General features: G+C 40.8%; 1 protein-coding gene across 1 annotated transcript in view; it reads left to right on the top strand.

The window, feature by feature from the left end:
• Positions 1-24,118, top strand: part of KAT6A (lysine acetyltransferase 6A) — a 66,335-nt gene that overhangs the window by 12,058 nt on the left and 30,159 nt on the right. The window contains exons 3-7 of the mRNA XM_074982022.1: positions 18,207-18,315; positions 20,379-20,494; positions 20,672-20,753; positions 22,016-22,151; positions 23,601-23,914. Of these exons, the coding sequence (XP_074838123.1) occupies positions 18,207-18,315; positions 20,379-20,494; positions 20,672-20,753; positions 22,016-22,151; positions 23,601-23,914 (757 nt within the window). The remainder of the gene's footprint in view (positions 1-18,206; positions 18,316-20,378; positions 20,495-20,671; positions 20,754-22,015; positions 22,152-23,600; positions 23,915-24,118) is intronic.

Here is a 24,118-nt window from a genome sequence, read left to right as displayed (position 1 = left end):
TAATTCTGATGGTGATCGCTCATTGCTGAGTTTTGGATCCACAGGTAGGTGATAAAACCTATCCTTGAGCAAGTTCTATTACATTGAGGACAGATGTTTCTAGCTACAGCAGGAGGCTGTTTACAATGTCTGAAAGCCAGTCTCTCTCCTTCCTCCTGTGCCTCTGGTCCTCAGTTTTCGCCAAACTGGAAGATGTCTTTGTGGGTTTTCTTTTAAATTGGGTGTACTGGTGTACAACAGTCACCATGCTGTCCTTGAGAGAGAGAGAGGGCTTGAAGCCAGTGCCATGGGCACCATGATGATTTGAAATCCTTGATCAGTTGCAGCCTTCATTTGCCCTCACAGCCATTCTAATATTACACAACAGTTTCACCACTGCTGTGCATTTATCCTCTGTCTGCTTTGCTGTTGAGAACTTCTTGGATCCCAGTTTGGAGCCTCACTCTTGACCATTCTGCCATGGGTGACCATGAGGGAGTGCATGACTTCAGGCAGCATCCCTCTCAAGGTCATTGAATCACACAAGCCTCTCCACCACTACAAAGTGGTGACAGCACCACTGTTTACTCATCTATAAAAGGATAATGCTGGCATTACAGGGGTGCTTTGAATCATAGAAAAAGTAACCTATTCTTTCTCCTTTCCCTTGCCTTCTAGGGTTTGGTCCATTCTGGTTTTACAAGTCTCAAGTTCTTTTGCATAGCACCTCCTTTTGAGGGGTTGTGAAATTGTTTGTTGTGGGATATTTAAAAAACAATTAAAGAATGCAAAGCAGTCTCAGGTATATGGATTTTTAAAATCTTCGAGGCTTCTTTCTAAGTGTTTAGTATTGGTGGCGTTTGGATGAACCCTTGTGTCCCTTAAAGCTTGTAGTGAACCCTGGGAGAATGTATGTGAGAAAAAGAGAACATACTGCTCCTAAAAGTACTGTGTAAGCTTCAGGAGGTAGTGTAAACATTATATAAAGTACACCCCGCAACAAAGAGATACATTGGTGACAAGGTTATGTTATTCTACATGTAGAAAAATACCTCTTGTTTTTGGATGTGTTAAAATATTGTGTATTCTTTTAATTATCCATCAGTAAAACTGTGGTGAGTAGGTGAGATCTGCATAGGATTGTTGCTGTAGAATAGATCTCTGTCCTGTCAGTACATGCAATGGGGTAAGGAGAATGTCTCTAACGGTTTTGTGTTATGTTGAACATATTAATGATTGTAGTTCAAAAGACATGAGTTTTTGTTAAAAATTGCTGTGGAGGGAAGCCTTAGAAAGCTGTTGGTAGTGGCTTTTGGTAGAGCTATTGGTAGATACTAGTGTGTGTCTTTTTTTATATATATTAAGAGAAAACGTATATGCAAAGGAAACCTTTGTTGTTAAAAACAATGAAAAAGGCATAATTCACTGGTGTTTAGCAGCCACTTCAGAGACCTTGCACAGACTGCCTCCCAGTGGTCGTGGTGGTGTATTTTTCTGCCTTGATGTATGGGGCTGAGGCCTCTCGCAGAAAAATCTCTGTTATGACCGTCTGTGGTTTTCAGACTTGCTACACATGAAGATGACACCATAGCCTTCCTGAAAAATTAGGGAAATTCCTCTACAGGAGGAAGGCAGGGAATATTTGCAAAATGTTGTTTTGGGTAGAGAGATACTTCATATCACTATCAATAACTAATATTGCTAAAATTGTCAATCAAAGGGCCAGATCTGATCTGCAGATTAGGAAATTGGAACCCAACTCCATATTTCATTGGCTGATAATATGGAGACTGAGAGTTCTCCTAGAACTTCATATACTTGGGACCTGTTTTTTTTCAGTACCGTTTTTTGTGGCCCAAAAATATAAGTGCATATAAAAATGACAAATGAATACATGCTCACTGATTATTATTTACTTCACAATAATAGTACATAGCGATAATTTGCATATTTTCTAAGGACTGGTATTTTTTTTCAAAGGACTGGTACTGGGCCATGGACCACTCTTTGGGAAATGCTGTCCTAGGTGATTCTGACCTTTGCAAACAAAGTGCCTATTAGAATTGAATCAGGGACATGCTGGCCCTGGAAGTTATACTTGACTGAGTCTGGGATTTTTTTCTCTGTTGGGCATAGCGCCTTGCAAGATTGTTCTAGGGGTTCTGAGATGATTCAGGATGTGTAGAGCTATGCAGTGCTGATGGGAATTTGGAAGTCACAGCTATATGAAAAAAGACACACATCAACAAGCACTCCAAGGACCTCTGCCTCATTTTGTGGGCTTAGAATTGGTGTGTTTCAAAGGTGAATTGCAAATAAAAAGTCTGTTTACTTAGATATTTATATTGTCAATATCATCATAGCATCAGCATATCTTTCATGCACTAAAGTTCCTTTGTGATGACTACCTAACAGACTTTTAATTTAAGAATAAAACGTTGTTTCCCGTTGTTATATGTTTGAAATTTCTCACCCAGCTCCATTTCTGTAGTTTTTCCGGTCAACCTTTCATGTGATGGTGTAGCTGCCATGAGCTCAGCCTTGTGTGCCATGTGTAGATATACACTGGATGTCCCTCTTCTGAAGAGCCAAACCACTTTGCTTCTGGGCAGCAATCATATTGACCGCTGGTTTCTGTCGAATGGGACATACTTCAGTCAGGGTCTTCTAATGAAAGTGCCCATCGTTGGGCCTGTATAAAGGAATGCGTTATTGCAATGGAACCTTCCTTCACATACATTCTAAAAATAAACTGCTGATGCTATTTCCTTGGGTAAGAAATGTATTTTAAGGAGTTCCTAGTGTTTTCACTTCTTGCTGGCTGATGATTGTCCAAACCAGACTCTGCAAAATGTTTCTTTAGTAGCCCGATAGTGCTTTTCAACCATAGTTTTCAAAGCGTGAGACATAGAGGTGATGTGACTTTGACAGGGTAGTGAAGGCTGGGATTAGATTCCCAGGATCATGATTTCTTCCATTCCAAATAATTTTCTTCTTAAGATATGGGCATTACTTCTTTGGTTCCAGTCTTCTTGCAGTTGCTGTCACATGAGGCAGATTGTGGGTCAGTTTGAGCAGGAAATCTCTTTTGAAATAGCATTGAGTATTTTGAACTTGAATAAATGGGCTGTGGCTTAGAATAAATGGGCTGTGGCTTAATCCTGGCAAGTAAATATAACATATTAGAGCTGTGGTTTTCCCAGGGCAGTTCTCTTAATAGACACAGTGTGGTGGTTTATACATTATTTTATAAAGGCAAAGTAAACACCTAGGTATATGTTTGTACTTTATTTTAATTCAGTGTCTTCAAGGTTTCAGGGTTCATGTTTCCGAGTCACATGAGCAGGCTTTCCCAAAGCAGGATTGTGTTCCAGTTTTCCAAATTGTGTTCAGTAGAGGTGATGTTGATGTTTGATGAGCATTTGGCAGCACTGAAATGTCAGTGGGAGGCATGTGAGGGGTCTCTGATGTAACTAGGAAGTTTTTTTGCGGGGGGGAGGGGGAGGTTAGAAGATAAATTTCCTCCCCCTCCCCATTAATTAGGCAAATTGCAAAACATCCATTTACAGAATGCAGTGTTTTTGTAGCTGTGTTGGTCCTGGGACATTAAAGAAACAAAGTGGGTGAGGTAATATCTTTTATTGCACCAACTTCTGTTGGTGAGAGAGACAAGCTTTCAAGCTGATACTGAGCTCTTCTTCATGTCTGGCAAAGAACATTGTGTAAGCTCGACAGCTTGTCTCTGTCACCAACAGGAGTTGGGCCAATAAAAGATATTGCCTTGCCCACCTTGTCTCACTGGCTGAAAACAGTCCTTTTAATTAAATCCTTTTCTCCTTTCCATGGGCAGTTCCCTTCCTGCAGATGTTTTTAGGAGGAGGTGCAGTCTCTGAATCTGTACAGCACATTGGTTTTCTAGACATCCTTTGTATAGTAACAGCATGCGCTGAGAGGTTGGCAGCCTATAAAACACTGTCACTCTCTCTGTCTCTGCCTCCCTCCCTGGATCTGATGACATTACACAGATAGATGTGCTTGCAAGAAAAACAGCAGAAGGAGTTGATTGTCTGCCAAAAATCTGCAGCATGAAACTGAGCTGGCTGCTTCTCATCTTGTTTTCCCGGATCTCTGATTCTGTGCATGTGTTCTTTACTTGCCAGGATTTTCTTTGCTGAGCAAACAGGCCAGCAGTGAGATCTCTCCATCCTTACAATTATTCTTTCTCTGATACAGGGATACTCTTCCAAGGTGCCCATCTCCATTCAGCCTTACTATTAGAGTAATTATAGTATAAATTATTTTATAGAGTGGGATATTAAATACAAAAATTGGAGCTGATTGGGCATGTAAAATGTTTGCTTTAGTGTATTGTTTGTAGAATCTCTCAGAGTTGATGAAAAGAAGGTGTCTTCTCGTTGTGAAGAAAAACATTTTTCACCTTGTGCTGCGGGAGGAGGGTTACATCCTTTCTGTTCTCCTTCAAAAAGTGCTCCATTTAGAAGATCTCTTAGGTTAGAAGACTGAGGGCAAGAAGATGAAAAAATCAGAGATAAGAACAGCCCAAAAGATCATGAAAGAGAGAACTCAGATTTTTAATTGTACTGGCGCTTCTTAAAATTCTCTTAGGATAAGTGGGTTCTATGTGGATTCTATGGAGTCATCAGCACCATGAAATAGAAGGTGCTTATTCCCAAAGGAAGTACAGTAACTTGTCTTCTGTATTAGTGAGTTTCTTTGATAAATAGTGTGGCATGGCTGCCAGTTGGATTTTCCCCAAAAGGCAATGGCTGTTGATTGAGAACAACTATCCTGAGTGAACTAGTTTTCAATGCAGGGATATACACTTACTTCTTCCATTCCAGGGTGCAGAAAAAATTGTATTTGAGGACCCCTGCTTAACACCTCCCCCCAAATCAACCATCTACACGTTAGTTAGTGCAACCATCTCTTAAGTTTTGCCAGTGTCCTGCCCTGTTCCAGACAGGCAGTCACATACACTTTTATCTCTGGGGAAAAGAAGATAGGAGAAAAGAAACACATGACAGAAGCCTCACATCACTTCATGCACCACTGGAAAACATGCAGATACCCTTTTGATAGGCTTGTATAAGTACCTGACGAGAACTGCTGGAAATCTGACATGCTTATTTTTATCGGAAACTGTTAATGAGACAGAAACTATTCAAAGGTGAACTGCAACTAGTTAATATTTTAGGTTTAATATTTAATATTTTAGGTTAGTTATTGAGGAAAGCCCCTTAAAACCTGATTGATAGTATTCACTGCACATCTGGGATTAATTTTTTTGTTTTGTTTTGGAATTCATCTTGTGCTCTGGGTTGCTTCAGGTTGTCACCTTACACTATGCTTCAACTCTGAGTTCTTATAAGAGATTAACAGAATAGTGATGAATATGCACATTTTAATGGCAAGGGGTGGGTTTTAGATCCATTTGTAATATAAGGGGTAGCAAGATCCCACAGCAGAAAAAATTGTCCTCTACATGAGGTTTGGCTCTTTGCAACTTCTCAGAAAAATTCAACTCTTTGGCTCTCTCTCAGCAAGGTTCAGGTGTGTTTCATCCATGGATGAAATCCCCATTCAGATCAATGGCAAAACTCCCATTGACTTCATTAGGGGCAGAATTTTACCCCAGATCTTTAGAATTCCTGAAATATTTTAAAACAAAGATGATTTTCTGGCAGAGTGAAAAGTTCTCTGTAAATGTGTAAAGTGTGAGAAAATCACATGTAAAAGGGGGAGTTCTCTTCTGTGGAGGTGATCTTGCCAGTTAGTTCCTTGGGAAAAGGATGCTGGGTTAAAAAATGTAATGAAGCAAACTCTGAAACATGCCTCTCACACCCACCTATTGTTTAATTGGATCTTTGTTTAGTGAATTGTACCTGTCTTGTTTCCTTCTGCTTACTAATACCATACTGTAGCCTGCTGGGCATAAATTCTGCAGTACCCGCAATACCCTCCCCCCCAAATTTCTTACAGTCAACTGCAGTAGATGTTGTCATACCTTGACAACTTCAAGTAAATTCAGGAACAGGTTTTTCTTTTTAAATGAAAATAAATAGATCAGAGCCTCCATACTCCTGAGCTATATCTACGCTTGCATTCCTCTTTTGAAAGAGGCATGCAAATGAGGGAAATCAAAAATGCAAATGAGGTCCAGATTTACATGCTGTGTGCCTCATTTACATATTCTTTCAAAAGAAAAAAAGCAGTGTAAATGCGGCTCTTTTGGAAGTAAACCCCATCTTGCAAAGAACTCCTTCTTCCTGAAACAAAGTAGGAAGAAGGGTTCTTTCGAAGATGGGGTTTACTTTTGAAAGAGCCCTGTCTACACTGCTTTTTTCTTTCAAAAGAAGCCCTTTTGAAAGGAGAATATGTAAATGAGGGCTACCAGATATGTAAACCAGTGCCTCATTTGCATTTTTTATTTCCTTCATTTGAAGTCCTCTTTTGAAAGAGGAATGCATGTGTAGACTCAACTCTGATGCTCCTAAACTGTGAACGCCTGTGGTAGGAAGAGAGAAGCAGTTCTATGTGCAGCCACTGCCCCTTTTCCACACAGCTGGGAGTAGGGCAACACACAGAGCTGCTTCCCCTTAAGCCTTTCCCAACTCTCCCATGGTGACAGGGGAGTGGTACCTGAGAGCAATAGGGGACGTTGAGCTGTGTGTACCCTCAGGAAGGAGGCATAAGGTAAGCCCCCACCCCATCTGCCTCATGCCTTCACACACAGGCGTTTGTTATAATGTTAATCGCAGATCAGCTTGTATGTTCTTATGAATGTCTCCCTCCCCATCCCTAACAGTCACTTGAAGATTTGTTGATGGACTTGTATTGGCAATGTTCCTGCTAGGGAAAGGCAGGAATTTGTCAAAGGAAAGGTATAGCTTTTGGCTACTGGCTAAAGGACTAGTTGGGACTCTGGGGACGTTGGGAGAAGTGGCTTGGGATTTGAGCCCATAGAACGTGCTTGAGCTTGGAGGCAACATGCATTTCCATCTTTTCTTGCTCTGCAAAAGGAGCACAGAGGACCAGAACACTGAGTGGTGGCCAGTGTTCCTTCTGATTTTTTTCCATCCATGGGCAGAATAAATTTTATTATGTGCACCAATGCATGTGTGGATGTGCACCACCAATAGAAACACCTTCTGCCCACTGTGGTGGTTGTGGGTGCTCTGCTAATCAGCTCGGTGGCACGTGAATCTCTCCTGGGTGGCCACCCAGGTGCTCAGCTTATAGGGAACACTGGAGGTGGCTTGAGCTAATGATATGCTCCTGAAACCCTTTGATATAAACTAACGGTCTCTAGGCCACCCATAACTCCACTACTGCATTCAGCAGTGGCGGATAAACATTAACTGCTTGTTTCTGCTAAAATGATTGACCACTGAAATATCAATGAAGATCTTTAATCAGTCTGTAAATAAATTTAACATATAACTATATTGAAATGAACTGGCATGTTTCACCTGTCAGTGATAGCTTCAGACAGACTTAGGCTACTTAGGCAATATCTACACTGTAATGTATGTTAGCAAAGTTTATGTCACTCAGGGTTATGCATAAATTACCCCCGAGTGACACAAGTCAATCCATACTAGCATTTCTGCTGGTGTATGCTATGGCAGTAGGAGAGTTGCTTTTGCCAACTTAACTACTGTGTCTTATGGAAGTGGTTAATTATGCCAACAAGAGGGCTCTCTCCCATTGTCGTAAAGCATCTTCACCAGACATCCTGTACCTGTAGGACCCTTAGGAGCCCTTTGCCTTCAGTCTGAGATTCAGATTTTGAGGTCTTCCATCTCAACCATGATGGCTACAAAATTTTGATTCTAGAGCACAGTTCTTTTAGTAAATGATTCTAGGAAGGATCGTGTCTATTCCTCTGTGTGGCAGAGGAGTGAGTACAATTCTGTGCTGTGAAGGATTTTAAACTTACAGAAAGATAGGACTTCCTCAGCTCCTTGCTGATTTTAAATGTCACCTTCTTGATGTCTTGTGACGAGCAATATGAGTGATGTAAAATTTTCAGGTAGCATCTTTTTCCTGTGTATTTGTATGAAATAAGTTACAGGGTGACAGTGTAATTCTGTGGATAGGACCCTTGAAAAGAAAAATATTTTTAATGTTGTGTTATGGTTATTAGTCATCCCACTATTTAAGGAGATATAAGGTACAGCCTCTGAATATCTGAATGGTGTTATTTTTATATACATCACAGGAGTTTTGGAGTATACTGTACTTGTCCATGGGAATTCTTCGCCTCCCCTCCCCTTCTCATCCTCTGTCCAAAAAAAGTCGGGGGGTCAGGGGAAGGAGATCTTTCAATAGCTGAGATTTTGAATTTCTCTGGCAGTTCATTGTGCCTAGTTTCATGAGAGTGGCCATATGAAGTCAATGGGCCATCTAGCTCCTTGTCTTGTCTTCTAAGAGTAGCCAGTGCTAGATGCTTCAAAGAGAATGAGCAGAGCATGGCAATTATCAAGTGATCCAGTCCAGAATCTAGCTGTCATAAACCTAGGGCCACCCAAAGCATGCATTTGGTGCCCTGACGATCTGGACTCATAACCACTGATGGACCCATCCTCCATGAGCTCATCTCAGTTTTTGAGCCCAGTTACAGTTTTGGCTTTCACAGCATCCCCTGGCAACATGTACCATGGGTTGTGTGTTTTGTGAATAGTACTTCCTTTTGTTTAAGTCTGCTGCATACTAATTTCATTGGTGAGCTCTGGTTCATGTGCTATGTGAAGGGGTAAACAGCACTTTCTTATTCAGTTTCTTGACACCGTCCATGATTTTATAGACTTCTGACATATCCCCCCTTTGTTGTGTGTTTTCCAAGTTAAATGGTCTTGGCGTTTTCAATCTCTTCTCATTTTTTGTTCCCCTTCTCTGTACCTTTTCGTATGTAATATATGTTTTTTGGGATGAGGTAGCCAGAACTGCACAGAGTAATTAAACTGAGGGGCTATGGCTATACCAGCGAGTTTTGCCGACAAAACTGATTGAATGTCCATGCGCAAAATGCATTTTGTCAACAGTATGTTGACAAAAGTCAGCACTTCTGCCAACAACCTTCTGCCTTTCCCAGATGAGGAAGAGAGCCTTTTGTCAACAGATTCTGTCAGCAAAAAAGCTGTGTGCATCCTCTGGGAGGGCCTTTTCTCAGTAGACAGGGTTTCCAGGACAATGGGCAGCCTTGTCTACTGTGCTTCCAGATGTCTGTTTTGTTGAGTGTGCGCCCAGGCAGTCTGGCCACTCTTGTCGACAGAGTGGGGCACTCTTTCAATTGGCTTTTGTGTGTGGCGGCACTCTGTCACTGAAGTTTTGTCAGAAAATATCTTCCAAATGTGATTTCTGTCGACAGATCATTGTAGATGTAACCAATATGTACCATGATTTATATAGTGGCATTATAATACTTAATGTCTTTTTGTAGGAACTTTGCTAATAGTTCCTAACATGATATTTGCTTTTTTGACTGCCACTTCACAGTTGAGAACTGTTTTCAGAGACACATCCACAATGACTCCAAGATCTCTTTCTTGAGTTTTAACAGCTAATTTAAACCCCATCATTTTGTATGTGTAATTGGGATTGTTTCCCAACATGCATTACTTTGCATTTATCAACATTGAATTTCAGCTGTCATTTTGTTCTTTTGTCACCCAGTTTTTGTGAAATACCCAGAACTGTACTACATGTATGTATGAGGCACCCATTATCCTAATAATGGTGGGTCTGATTTTCAGGTATTTTGAGTGCCTGTAGCTCACATTGCCTCTTGTTTGAGTGTTGGGTGCTCAGTCTTTCTAAAAATCTGGACCTTGTGCTCTTTATATCATAAAAGTGTCATATTTGGTAATGAAAAAGATAAGAAACCCAAGGTGGGTAAGGTAATATCTTTCATAGGGTCAACTTCTGTTGGTGAGAGAGACAGGCTTTTGAGCTTGCACAGTACTCCAAGGTCTGAAATGTTATAGTAAGATTGTGAGTCTGGTTAACATGGTGAGTGTAGACCATTGCTGAAGAATACTGTACATTTTTATGGGGGCAGTGTTATCTCCATTTTATGTATTAATAAACTGATCCAGAGACTAGTGAAATTACTTGCCATCTTGCCCATTAGTTAACAGGAGGGAATTCACTTTCTGTCCCAGCAAAACACCTCCATGTGTTTTGGAAGTATACTCCAGGCAGTTGAGCATTTACTGGTAAAAGGCATCACTGTTTAATCTTGTTACCTGTTTTGGTTTCTGGCACACTTCTTGCAGGGATGAGCTCTAAAATGCACAGCTGCTGAGTTCATGTATTAAAATATGTGAGGTATTTTTATTTAAAACAAGGCTTTCATCTCAATTTAAAAATAATGCATACTTTGTGAATTTTCTTTCTACTTTGGCTCTCTTTCTGGGTTTGTGTGTTTTCATGGGAGGTGAGGGGACAGAGAAATAAAGGAGCAGGAAATTGACACATCTCTTTGCAACAAAGTGGTTAAGATGAGAGTTAAAATAACCAATCTCATTAAAATCAGCTACAACACTGAAGAATTGGAGACTAGCAGCTGCTGTACCTATATTTATAAAAGGCAGTAGAGGTGACCCAGGGATTATTCAAGTTAATCTTACCACTGTACCTCGTAAACCAGTTGAAATTACAATTAAAAATAGAACTTTATAAAGGAGTTAAATCATGATATAATATGGTTTAACCATTACAGGTTCTATAGTGTAAAATCATACCTCACTAATCCACTAGAATTGTTTGCATATCAGGATATTGGTGAATAGACAAGAACTAGTTGAAATTTAGATTTAAAAAAGACCTTGTGTAAAATCTTCTCCTTTTACATAGGGTTCCTAAAGAAAATAAACTACTAAGTGGTAAGCAAAGTAGTGTATAGATCAGAAGCTGACTGTGGGGTGTGGTTGAGCTCCTGCCTTGCATGCCGATGAAAACTGTTTGGCATGCCGCTCTTAGCATCTGTACTGGGGGGTTTTCAACCACGATCTAGACAGAGAATGCCAGTTAAGATCTTTTTCTTCGCGTCTCAATACAGAAGCAGAGACATTCAGTGGAGTGTAAGGTTACAAATACAAGACTGATAAAGGGAAAATTTTCTTGACAAATTCCTTGCCATAAAATATCACTGAGACCAAGATCTTGGCAGAACTAAAAACTGTGTGTGTGTTACACACACAGGTTAAAAAAAATCCAAAGTGTTTTTGGGGTATGTGTATGACTGGGAACTCTTTAGAAGGGTTATAAATCCTCCTGTTTCAGGGCATCTCCTAATTAAAATAAAAAAAAAGTTCTAGATGTTGGGTATTAGAATGTGCATAACTGCCTCAACACAGAGTTCTTGCACCTTCCCTCTCTAATAGATGATACTGGCCACTCTCAGTGTCAAGGTTTTGGACTAAATGGGTTATGGGTCTGATTCACTATCTTAATTTCTTGTTTTCCTGTTTGAACTCCTTTCCTTTTAGATTTACCCCTGCAGGCGATCTCTATTTTTGGTTGAATGATTGCATGTATGTGATTGGACTTAAAAAATGCTTCACACCAACTACAGTTGTTCAGGAGGTACCCTATGCCACTGACTGTCATTTCCAAGTAATCTGTTTGCAGGGCTTTTTAATGTTCATTCAGCGCCATTGTTTCTGGGGGTTTCCATTCACATGGCTGAATTAAAAGGATGCTTTTCAGTGTTCTTACTGTCATACTAAATCTTCATTTTCATTTCATTACATCAGCCTAGTAAGAAAGAGCAGAATAAAGTTCAGGAAATCCCAATTCCAAATATGTACTGATGGAATTTCCTTTCTTATTTTGAACGTGAGCCTTAATGTTTTGTATACATACAGTGCACGCCTCAGTTTCCCTGTTGCTGCACCAATGTTTAGGTGATGGGAATAAGTGTGGGTTTTGCAGTGGCTGCTTCAGCTTCCTGCACCTATGTTATGGCTGGCCTTTTGTAATCCGAGGCGGATGTGACCAGGTGACTCTTGGCCTGAAAATGAGAGGGAGGTGGAGCAAGGGGTGTGTCGGGGGCCAGGAGGCTGGAAATGGGTCATTCTTGGCTGCTTGGGTACTCAGAGGAAGAGACAGAGCTATGGCTCTGGGCTCCCTTCTCCCCAAGACAGACTTGACTGCATACTCCTGTCTTCTGTGCTAACAAGCCCTGTTATGTGCTGTGTCCCCATCAGCTAATAAGCCTTCCATTTGGCTGAGATTCACTGATGACTTTAACAAAGGATTTTTTTTCTTCCTTAAAAAAAAATGGCCTCCACATGACTCAGAGATAGCATGTATATGTGAGACCTCTGGATACATCTCCTGCTCCTACCAGGTGTATCAATGTGTGAGAGACTTACCACCCCATTGTAATGAATTGAAGAAGTTAATTTATTAATGCTTACTTTATTATTTGTATGATGGTAGTGTCCAGCATCACTGGAAAGCATAAGGGACAACCAGAAGAGCTGTAAATACACCTTTATTATTTTTAAAATAAATTTATTGTTGAAAATGATTTTTTAATTTTTTGAAAGAGAGATTGGATCTGCCCTGTGGTTTTTGACACCAGTAATTTGAGTTGTCTCTCAGACTTAGCTTCAGCTTCCCCTTGTTATTCTAGTTGGAGCTGAGTGCTTTAGAAAGAGTGGAAAGCTAAAGATTCCCTTGCCACAAGTTTTTCCCACCAAAATGGGTAATTGTTTCGAGGATATTGGCATTTATTCTCCAGTGATTATTAAACTTGCTTGTAGCAGAGTTTACATGATCCACAACTGCATTCAGAATCTGTTATTTCATCAGAGAATGAAATAGTCCTCTTGGGTTTGGGAGATAGCTACATGTTAAGAGTGTGAAACCCACATCAATTGCCAGGATTAGTTAGCTCCTTTTCCACATAGTTTAGCATCATAGTTTTTTGCCCTTCTGCCTTTGCACTGCCCAGTAAAAACTGTCTGCCTCCCCTCTTCCTGATACACAAACAAGGTGGGATTCCCAAGGTCAAGTTTGTTTATTAGTAATTTAGTAGATAAGGTCACCAGGCTTCAGGTATTCAACTCAGAGATGAGTATTCTTACCTAATATCACTGTTTAAATTGTGTGCAGCATCCAAGACATTCTACTCTCTGTCCAAGTGGTGCATACCTTTAGGATACTGAAGGACTAATTTCCTCTTCATGAATTCCTGAGAGTGGCAGCCAAAAATGCATCCCCCACCATCAAAATGGAGAACATGTGGGGGATTCTACACTGAAAACTTAATAGACAAAGATTTGTCTGTCAGGGGTGTGGATCTCGCACACCTGAGAGAAGAAACTATACTGACCTAACACTGCCACTAAAGATTTGAGTAGCTGGCATGGAAAATGACAATAATTAAGTCAGTTTCAAAACTTGTGTAGCTTGTGAAAACTGAGCAGCAGCAGAGACTGACCCTGAAGCTGTCAGCTGGGGATGTGTATGTAGCAGTGATATGTACACACCTCCCATCAGGAGGCTATAGAGTGGGGTGAAGTGAAAAGTGAGAGGGGGATGTTTTTTCTGTCTTCTAGCAATGGTGTGCTAGTTCATGTGGGGGGATAAGGAGAGGGGAAATAAGGCAACTTACCATTTGTTAAATGCCTGCTATGTAGAGCCTATGAAAGGTAAGAGGCCCTGAACAGAGTCCAGGGTTAGCTCCTTGCTAGAAATCCATGTAACTTCCTCTTTCCTAGGTTACAGCAGAATGCAACCCAGCTTATTACCTGTGTATTACCACTGGCCAGAAATATGGCATTTTATAACCTACGTACTTTGGATATTTGGACTTGAAAAAATTACTAAACGGCTACATAAGAAGAGACAAGTAGGAGCGAATGTTGTAAATGAACAGATATGGGTAGGTTGAAGCGAGAGTGGGAGAGATTAAATAAATTGGGAAAGAATGGGGTATATTTAGAAACTTTGAGGGGTTAAATGCCATTAATAGTAAATGTAGGGGCTAAGGTAGAGCACACAGTATCAAGAAAGAAAGACAGAAAAAAAAAAAAGGGGGAGAGAGATGGGATACTACAGAGTGAGGACTGAATTAGCACAGAGAATTCTTTCCCAAGCATCTGGCTGGTGAGTCTTGCCTACATGCTCAGGGCTTAACTTTCACCATATCTGGGATCAGATTTTGCCTGCAGTATGGGGCATTGACTATGTGTTTGTTTGAACTAGAGTAAATGATGGATTCTCCATAACTTGAAGTCTTTGATTTGAGGACTTGAGTATTTCAGCCAGAATTATGGGCCCACTACAGGAGTGGTTGGGTGAGGTTCTGTGGCCTTCAGTATACAAGAGGTTGGATGGATGATCATAATTGTCCCTTCTGACCTTAAAGTCAATTAATCTAAAAAAGGCAAGAGGAAACAGAAACTGAAAACAGAGCATCAGGAGACACTTTATAATGCAGTGTAGAAAGAGACGTGGAGGAAAACTAGGAACAGGGAGAAGGTACAAGGAAAGCAAGAGAAGCTTGAGCTATGTCTGTACTAGAACACCACCCTTTTGAGGTGAACTATACCAACACATGCATTTTTGTGCACAGCACTGTCTCAGCAGGAGAGCTTCTTCCATCACTATAACTTGAGCTGCTCACAGAGTTTGCTTCTTTTGCCACCAAGAGAGTTTAATTTTAGTAAGATGCTCTTTTAAAACAAAGGAAATAAAGTTGTTGAATAGTGTAAATAACTAGCAAAATACAACTGTTTCTTTGTATTGCAGGGAGTGTGTCAGCATAGAAATTTTCATTCTATTTCATAGACTAAATTCTTGGGCTGGTCAGTGTCAGGAAATTTTTCAAAACATGATTATTAATTTCTTAGCATACATGATCGCAATGGTGCTGACTGTATACACACAGCCCCTTTAACCAGAACATTGAATGACACAAATATTATGGTTAGAGCTAGGAGAATAATGGATGTTTTGAATCACTGGTAATTCTGAAAAAAGCTACAAAAGTTTTTTGTTTTGGGTTGAAGTGAAAACATTTTTTAAGATGTTGGCTAATTGAAAAGTGAAGATTCCATTAGAGCTAAAATGAAACTTTGTTTCACAGAGTTTTAGGCCAGCAGTGACCACCATTCATTTAATCTGCCTTCTTGTGGATCACAGGCTAACATCTGAAGTGTTAAGCCAGTAAAAAAATTTAGACTTAACTATTATAGTCCATAGGAGACTAATTTATTATTAATTGGTAAATCTTCTGTCATAGTGGGCATAGTACCTATTCAGTCAGGTACAGATTTTGCAGAGATTTACGTATATACAGTACTTAATTTGAATTTGCACTCGCTGGAGCTACTTAGGTGTTTAAAATTAAGCATATGTGTTTTGCAGAATCCTGATGTCACTCCTTTCACGTTCTGGGAAATCCTGGGATTTCATGCATTTCTCACTTTCCAGGCACAACTAAAGTCTGACCTTGGTTTAAGTTAGGGTAAGAGGAAGCTGCATACCACATTTCAGTGTCATAGTTCTTACGGTTTAAGTGGAGTTCTTGAACTAACATTGCACAGAGACACGCTCTAAAATATATAGTAGATATTGAGAATTTCTCTCTCACATCTGTTGTAGCAGAACAGAGCTTTTATGTTCCAAGCGAATCTGTAAGAATCCTTAATTGCTTAAATTCTGCTTTCTTAGTTCAGGGTGTTTTGAAACAAAGTCGAATAATATAAAAACACAACTTGGGTATTAAGTGTAGAGTTCCTTCGTTACATTGCTTCCATCATGAGAAATGGTTTTATTTAGTAAACAGGTTGCTTCCAGAATTAGACAGGTGAAATTCAAAACAAATTAAGGTAGTTTATTTAAAAGAAGCTCATGGATGAGGCATATTTTTTATTAAAAATGTTAGTGCTACCACAGTTCAGATCAATTACTGATCATAAATAATGATTTTAAAATGTCAACAGTGATTGTTTTGATGAGTTTAAATCCTAAAATCATTGTACTGCATGTACCATTGCTTTGAAAAGAGGTCAGATGTTTTTGTTGGGATTCTCACTGAGGAGTTTCAGTGGCCCAGGGCATAGAATGCAAAACTAGGACTGGAGAGATGTGGGTTCTGTTTCCAGTCCTGCCACTGGCCTGGGTGGCCTTGGGTAAGACACTTCTCTGTGCCTCAATATCCCCATTTGTAAAATGCAGATGATATTACTTTGCCTGCTTTGTAAAGTGCTTTGTGATCACATCAAAATAGCTATGTTAACAGAGAAGTGGTAGTGTTATGGCAGAGATCATGTTTGTTTAATAATAAAGTAATTCACATTTAGGCCGTCTACACTAGCCAAAAACTTCGAAATGGCCATGCAAATGGCCATTTCGAAGTTTACTAATGAAGCGCTGAAATACATATTCAGTGCCTCATTAGCATGCGGGCGGCTGCGACACTTGGAAATTGACGCGGCTCGTCCAGATGGGGCTCCTTTTTGAAAGGACCCCAGCTACTTTGAAGTCCCCTTATTCCTATCTGCTCATAGGAATAAGGGGACTTTGAAGTAGGTGGGGTCCTTTCGAAAATGAGCCCCGTCTGGACGAGCCGTGTGGTGGCGAGCTGCGTCAATTTCGAAGTGCCGTGACCGCCTGCATGCTAATGAGGCGCTGAATATGTATTTCAGCGCTTCATTAGTAAACTTCAAAATGGCCATTTGCGTGGCCATTTCGAAGTTTTTGGCTAGTGGAGACACAGCCTTAGAGGAATAAGTGCTGCATAGAAAGAGGACAGTGCAGTTAAGGAGAGTCAGATGGATTAAAAAAATCTGAGAGACTACAAAAGGAAGAGAGTAAAGGAAATTCTCTAAAATATCTCAATTTGCTAAACAGAAATGAATGCATTTTAGCAGATCACATCATTCCCAGGAACTAACCAGGGAGATTGCTCAGTAGGTTATTCTTAAAATCTCGTTAACCTGAGGGTGAGGGTTAAACCAATTAAGCTTTGAGCTGCAAGTTGTATCTCCCTGCTTTTGCCCCAAAGTAGTTATTCTTTTCCAGGACCTGTTGTGCAGTTAGCTTCTAGCCCAACATATGCACTAAACTGCAGGAATTTTCTATGACCTTTGTTTTGAATGCTTCCATCTGGTGGTCAATGAGGAGAACACAGCTCAGTCTCCGTTCAGCTTGTAATATGTAAGGAGGTTTGCACTGACAGAATGAATCCTCCAAGTTGTATTATTGCAACATGAAATTGAGATTTTTCTTGCAGTAAGATAATGCTCCAGTCACATTGAAGCATCTTGTGTATAAATTAGAGCCATGACCATCTCTTTCTGGCATAGACTTGCATCCAGTAGTAGATGGGATGAACATCTAAGATTGTCTACTGTGTTGGAGCACTTGGGGCTTGTCTACACTAGTTCCCTACTTCAAAGGGAGCATGGTAAGTAGGTTGTTGGGAGTTTATTGATGAAGTGCTGCATGTAAATGCTGCGCTGCATATGCAGCACTTCATTAAGCAAATTTCTTCCCCTCTGGCAACTTCAAAGTTCTGGTTCGCGTCTAGCTGCGGCTCACCCGCCAGTACTTTGACGTGCCCAGAGTACTTCGAAATCCCTTTATGCCTCAAAATTTTGAAGAGTAAAGGGACTTTGAAGTTGCCCAGGCACTTCGAAGTACCAGTGGGTGAGCCACGGCGATACGTGAGGCGACACTTCGCAGTTTAACACTTTGGAGTTGCCGCGGGGGGGAAATTTGCTTAATGAAGTGCTGAATATGCAGCGCAGCACAGCACTTCATTAATAAACTCTGGACACCCAGCTTACCATCTTCCCTTCGAAGTAGGGAGGTAGTGTAGATGCAGCCTTAGTGTGTGATTGTATAATTGAAAACTGTATCAAAATGTAGATACTCAAAGGGGGGGGGCACACTGAATGTACTGAGTTAAAGTTTGGAAATGCCAACATTAAGGTTAAGTGCTTACCCTGCAACTTTCATGTTCTCCTGATGTTCCTTTTAAATGGAATTTTATATGTGCAATTCTAACACACATCCATACAATGTGAATCATCATCATATCATGTGGTTAGCACCAAGTTGCATATAATTCTATGTAATTTTTCCTCTGCATGCTGTGTGTTGTCCAGATTTTCAACTAAATATACAACAGGTTATAGACTGATAAATTATTGAACACTTTGATTTTTACTTATCCCTCACAGCCTGTTGCTGAACCAATCCCAATCTGCAGTTTCTGCCTTGGCACAAAAGAGCAGAATCGTGAGAAGAAACCCGAGGAGCTCATATCTTGTGCTGATTGTGGCAACAGTGGTAAGTGATCACTTATAGTGCTCCTGGAAACAATTGTATCTCTGGAAAAGGAAGATCTAGTATGATGTCCCCACATGACTGTCCTGCATGGGGAACAATAGGTTTTGGCTAGCTGATCATTATGCTCTTCCATTTTGGGGGACAGTGGGATTTAACTGACACATAACTAGTTCAGTACCCCTTGGCAAACTTTCTAGAAAGTTGTCTTCTATATGGCCAGTTTTGTGATTTGTGACCCCTGTTCAGCAAAGCACTTTGGCACGTAAGTAGGTAATTAAGTGCCTTGCTAAATTCAGTCATTTGTACTCGTACTCATATGAAGCCACGATGAGAGTAATTAACTATTGGAACAATTTACTAAGAGTCTAGGTGGAGTCTTCATCACTGGCAATTTTTAAATAACTGCCTAGATACTCTTCTAAAAGATCTACTCTGGGAATTATTTTAAGGATGGTGTATGGCTTGTGTTACACAAGAGGTTCAACTAGATGATAATAGTGAACTCTTCATCGATTCATAAGTTGAAGGGACCATTGTGATCATCTGGTCCAATCTCCTGTCTAACACAAGCTGTAGGACTTCTCCATAACCTGTCTTTCTCCCACCTCTTGGGGTACATCTACATGTAAGGGAGGATTGACCCACTGGTGGTTGATCTTCCAGGTTTGATTTAGCGTGCCTAATGGGAACATACTAAATCAAACTGTCATGGTGCTGTCACTAATTCTGGTACTCTTGGCAATTCTGAGAAGTAAGGGAAGTTGATGGGAAAGTTTCTCCCTTTAACCTCCATCTCTGGGGATGGCGTCAAAAATCAATTTCAGCTGCGTCAGCTGCAGCTACGCAATTCTCATAGCTGCATTTGCGTATTTAAAATCCATTTTACCTCGTAGTAACCTTTAGCTGCTCATGGTCTTGCCCTCGCCTCATTTTACGTGCTGCACTGGATCAGCTTTCCTACTGACCATAGTGGCTACTCTGTGTTTCTGTTACTTCCTCCGTAATGTTTCTGAGATCCAGTCTTGCCTGTCCATGCACACAGAAAATAACTTCTATTCAGGTTCTCCTCATCTCCTCTCTTCCTATTGCAACCTCCCCCCTCCCCCTCAGTGTTTGACTAATGCTGTCTTGCCTCATTTATATCCATTCAGAATGCCTACTAGAAACATGAATGGTCAGGCTCACTGCTATTTCTTCTCTACACTTCATGAAATGCAAACAATTTGCCTTTGCTTCACCTTCCTGCTCTATAATTTCTTCTACCACCAATGATGACAGTATCCATTGTCCATTTGTTAGCCCAGACATACTAATTTGAAAATTTTTCTCTCATGCTGCATCATGTGCCAGTGAGCAACTCTCCATAAACATCTACACAGCTACCTCATTACCCCCTTACAAGTTCCTCCTTAAAACTATTCTGTCCTGATACCTGCAAAATACTTGGCAGTGATTAGCTAACTGCTATGCTATGCCACTACGTAATTAGTAACCAGTACTGTCTGATTGTTTCCTTGTGCTCCCTCAGTCTATTTCTATCTATCTGTTATACCTTGTCCTGTGCTTAGATTGTAAACTGTTGGCAGCAGGGATAACCTTTTAGTTATAAAGTGCCCTGCAGCTGGCCTCTAATCTAAAATTAGTTACAAATAGCTAACAGAAAATGTCAAGTTAGAAATTCACTTTAGACAGAAGCCTCATTTGAGAGTCACCTGCTTATGTGTTCAAAATAATATACAAACAACAATTCCTCTGTGTTTAAAAAAAAAAAAAAAAAAAAGATCTTGGGAAAGACTGTCAGTACACAAATATTTATTCAGTTAAGTCCAAACACGTTAAACTAGACAAGGGGCTTCTATATGTCACACAGTGTATCTGTCTTTGAGCTGTAAGAATATGGGAGCTGGAGTGTGAAGTTCTGGTGAGAACTGTGTTAAACTGGGAGCTTCTGTGTATCTAAGGCTGTATATGAAAGATATGATGAATAAGATTTCCTCTGTCTGTCCAAGAGCAGTGAGAGCAGCAGAATTTCTTCATTAGGATTATGTATCCTTTTTTCATAGGTCATCCGTCCTGTTTGAAGTTCTCTCCAGAGCTAACAGTTCGAGTGAAGGCCTTACGATGGCAGTGCATTGAGTGTAAAACTTGCAGCTCCTGTCGAGATCAGGGCAAAAATGCAGTGAGTACTTCTGGAAGCAGACATTTAGAACTTCTTCCTGACTTATCTACAGTACCTAGTGAGACTTAGAGCTCCCCAGTTTTGTTTATATTTATGGTTGGGCCAGTAGCACCTGAGACCTGGACCTGGTGCAGTCCCTGGTGTGAAACTAGCAAAAGCTGTTTGTCTCTTCCACAGGATAACATGCTGTTTTGTGACTCATGTGACCGAGGCTTTCACATGGAGTGCTGTGACCCCCCTCTCACCAGGATGCCGAAAGGTGAGCACCCTGTGTAACACACAGGGGATTGAAGAGGTGTTGGGAAAGAGGTGAACTGAAAGTACCCTTGTATCAGAAAAGAAGAGGATTCCCCTTTCCTCCTTACGCATGTTTATCTCACTCATTGTACAACTATTCATGTATTAAAAGCTCTATGTGAGGAGAGCCCCTGCTTCCCTTGTAACCTGCAGGTGAGAATCGTTTATTCTCTTCCTCTCATGCTTCCAGTAGAAAGAATCACTATGTGCAATTCCTGGTTTAAAAGTTTTCAGAGGTTTGAGGGGATGGAGGTGTGTTGGTAGCAGATTATAATTTTCAGTTTCTTGGGGTGAGTGAGTAACTTCATGCAGAAGGAAACTGATATGCAGTCCTTGAAGTGACAGCAATTTTTTTTGGTGCAATTAAAAGTTCCTGAAGCATTAGGTTTAATTTTTTTTTTTACTCTTCTCATCCCTCAAGGCAATGTATAAGGGAGATCTGCGTTGGAGTCTTCCCATGGGCTGTGATGATATCTTCACCTAGTTTTGGGGGCACTATCTTACGTACCATAGGAACTCATTAAATGGACTTTCTTCTGTACTATTTTTTCAATAATCTATTGCTTAGCTCCTCTGTGCTTGCAGGAAGAATGCTTAAAACTTACCTACAGAGTCATTCTGGAGTGAGTGCTTCCACCAAGGGAGGATTTGAGTTTAAACTGCTCGGACAAAAGAGTAGTTTTCTTAGGCTGTGTCTACACTCGCTCCCTACTTCAAACGGAGGATAGTAAGTAGGGTGTTGGGAGATTATTAATGAAGCACTGCACTGCATGTGCAGCACTTCATTAAGCTAATTCTCCCCTGCGTCAACTTCAAAATGTTAAACTTCGAAGTGTCAGCTCGCACATAGCCATGACTAACCCGCAGGTACTTCGAAGTCCCTTTACTCCTCAAAACTTTGACGTTGCCTAGGCACTTCGAAGTACTGATGGGTTAGCTGTGGCTACATGCATGCCAGCACTATGAAGTTGCCAAGGGGGAGAATTATCTTAATGAAGCGCTTGGATATGCAGCACAGCCCTTCATTAATAAAATCCCAACACCCTACTTACCATCCTCCTTTCAAAGTAGGGAGGTAGTATAGACACAGCCCCATAGTCTTATGGTAATGCGGGGAGGAGAGGGTCTGCTAGACTGTTTTTTCACTTGATCTGGAAAGGACCTGTACTCTTTCTTGCCTCTCTTTCTTCCTTCCATCCAGTGATGGGGATTTGTGTCTTACAGGCATGTGGATATGTCAGATATGCCGGCCACGGAAGAAAGGAAGAAAACTTCTACACAAGAAGGCAGCACAGATAAAACGACGCTATACCAACCCAATAGGACGTCCCAAAAACAGGTTAAAGAACCAAAACACAACGTAAGTTGCTTTCAGAGGAAAAGGAAAGTGGTGGAAGGGGGGAGGAATAAATGGGACTTCTGTTGGGGGATTTAGTGTCCTGCCTAGGGTGAGTATCTCTTAGCCCTGGTCTATGCAAGGAACTTACATTGGTACAGCTATTTCTCAGGGAGTGTGAAAAATTGATACCCCTGAGAGATGTAGCTATGCCAACCTAACGCCTGCACTAAAATGATAGAAGTATTCTTCTCTTAACTCATCTACCCCCTCTTAGGGCTGTGAATTACCTACATCTACGGGAGAATCTCTCCCATCAGTGTAGGTAGCCTCTGCACTGAAGCACTACAGTGGCACGGCCGCACCGCTGCAGCTATTCCATGGTAACATTTCAAGAATAGAAATACCCTTAGTGCATAATTTTTCCACAGTACTAATATTGTCTGTTTTACACTGAATGTAATTCCTTCTATGTCAGTCAAGGAGTGTTGGGGCATTTGTTCAGGGCTTCTTTTCCCTTTGCCATAACTACATGTTTAGGTTTAAAGCATTTATTGCTTGTTACGTCAGACTAGTTTTGCTGGTTTATAACAAGTTTCTGTTGCAGCATGGCACTGCACAGCTCCTCCTGTTATCTCAGGATGGTGGAGGGGCCCCTGAGTTCAAGCTTCAGCCTAAACCTGGAAGCCTATACAGCAATGAAATAGCTCTGCAGCCAGAGGCCCGTGGGCACGAGTTGGCTGGCACAGGCCAGCTACAACCTTTTTTTGCCATGTAGACATGCCCTTAGCCTGCAGAGTAAATCTTTGAATAGAACAATGGTTGTTTCATTAATGTCTAACTAAAGCAGTAGACTTCCTGAAGCAGTAGCTCTGAGAAGCAAGAACTGCCTTACCCATTTCAGTGGATTTTTAAGTCTAAAATCTCAAACAAGACAGTTTAACTCTCAACACTTTTAATTATATTTCACAGGTGATAGTTTTAGCAGAAACAGCCAGCTAATGTGCATTTCCCACAGTCCTTTATTATTTGCTCTGCTGTCAAAGCCTTCGGCTTTCTTCCTGATCGTTTCTGCAACACAGTTGTGCTGGCAAAATAAAATCTTTGGAAACGGCATATCAAAAAATGAAGATGTGGAAACAGCATTAAAAAAAACTGACTTTAACATAAAGGTTGCGAACGGTGTGGCTGCTGTACAGATTGTACAATGCAATATTTTTCACTAAGCGAAAACCTAATTTTTTATCTTTAAATGAATCCACTAGATAATTTCCAATATGCATGAATAGTCAAGGAATGTTGCTGTCTTAGGCCCAGACTGTCAGCATAAGGCTGAGTTTACCACTTACTGAATTGTGAAATTGATTGGTGATTGGCATGGTCCATAGATATTAAACCAGTTTCTTACCTTATCTAACTCTCTCTCTCTACCACACCTATTAACTCAACCTTTTTTCACCTCTGGTTCTTTAGATCAAAAGGCACCTTCAACAAAGTTCGAACTGGCCCTGGTCGGGGCCGGAAGCGCAAGATCACACTATCCAGCCAGTCACCATCATCAGCAGAAGGATACCTGGAGCGGATAGATGGCCTGGAGTTCTGCAGAGACAGTGGCACCACCTTGAAATTTAACAAGAAAACCAAAGGGCTTATTGATGGCCTTACCAAATTCTTCACCCCCTCCCCGGATGGGCGGAAAGCTCGAGGGGAAATGGTGGACTATTCTCAGCAATATAGGATCAGGAAAAAGGGCTCCAGAAGATCTAGCACTTCAGATTGGCCCACAGGTAAATATGTGCCTTTTTGTCAATGAAGGCAGCTTCTTCTAAGCCAAGAGAGTCTTCTCTAAGGTAGAAGATATTCAATAGATAAAAGCTGGTAGATGGTGAAAATTTAATCTAAAGAGTAATGGATTCATTCAGGTGCCAAAAACAGTTAGATATCATAATAGAGTGCCAAAGTGGGTGAGAGAATATCTTTATGTTGGTGAG

The sequence above is a fragment of the Carettochelys insculpta genome, chromosome 31, assembly GCF_033958435.1.
Source record: "Carettochelys insculpta isolate YL-2023 chromosome 31, ASM3395843v1, whole genome shotgun sequence".
In the NCBI taxonomy this organism is placed as follows: domain Eukaryota; kingdom Metazoa; phylum Chordata; order Testudines; family Carettochelyidae; genus Carettochelys; species Carettochelys insculpta.
The sequence above is the reverse complement of the archived record's forward strand: the minus strand, read 5'-3'. Positions and strand labels throughout refer to the sequence as shown.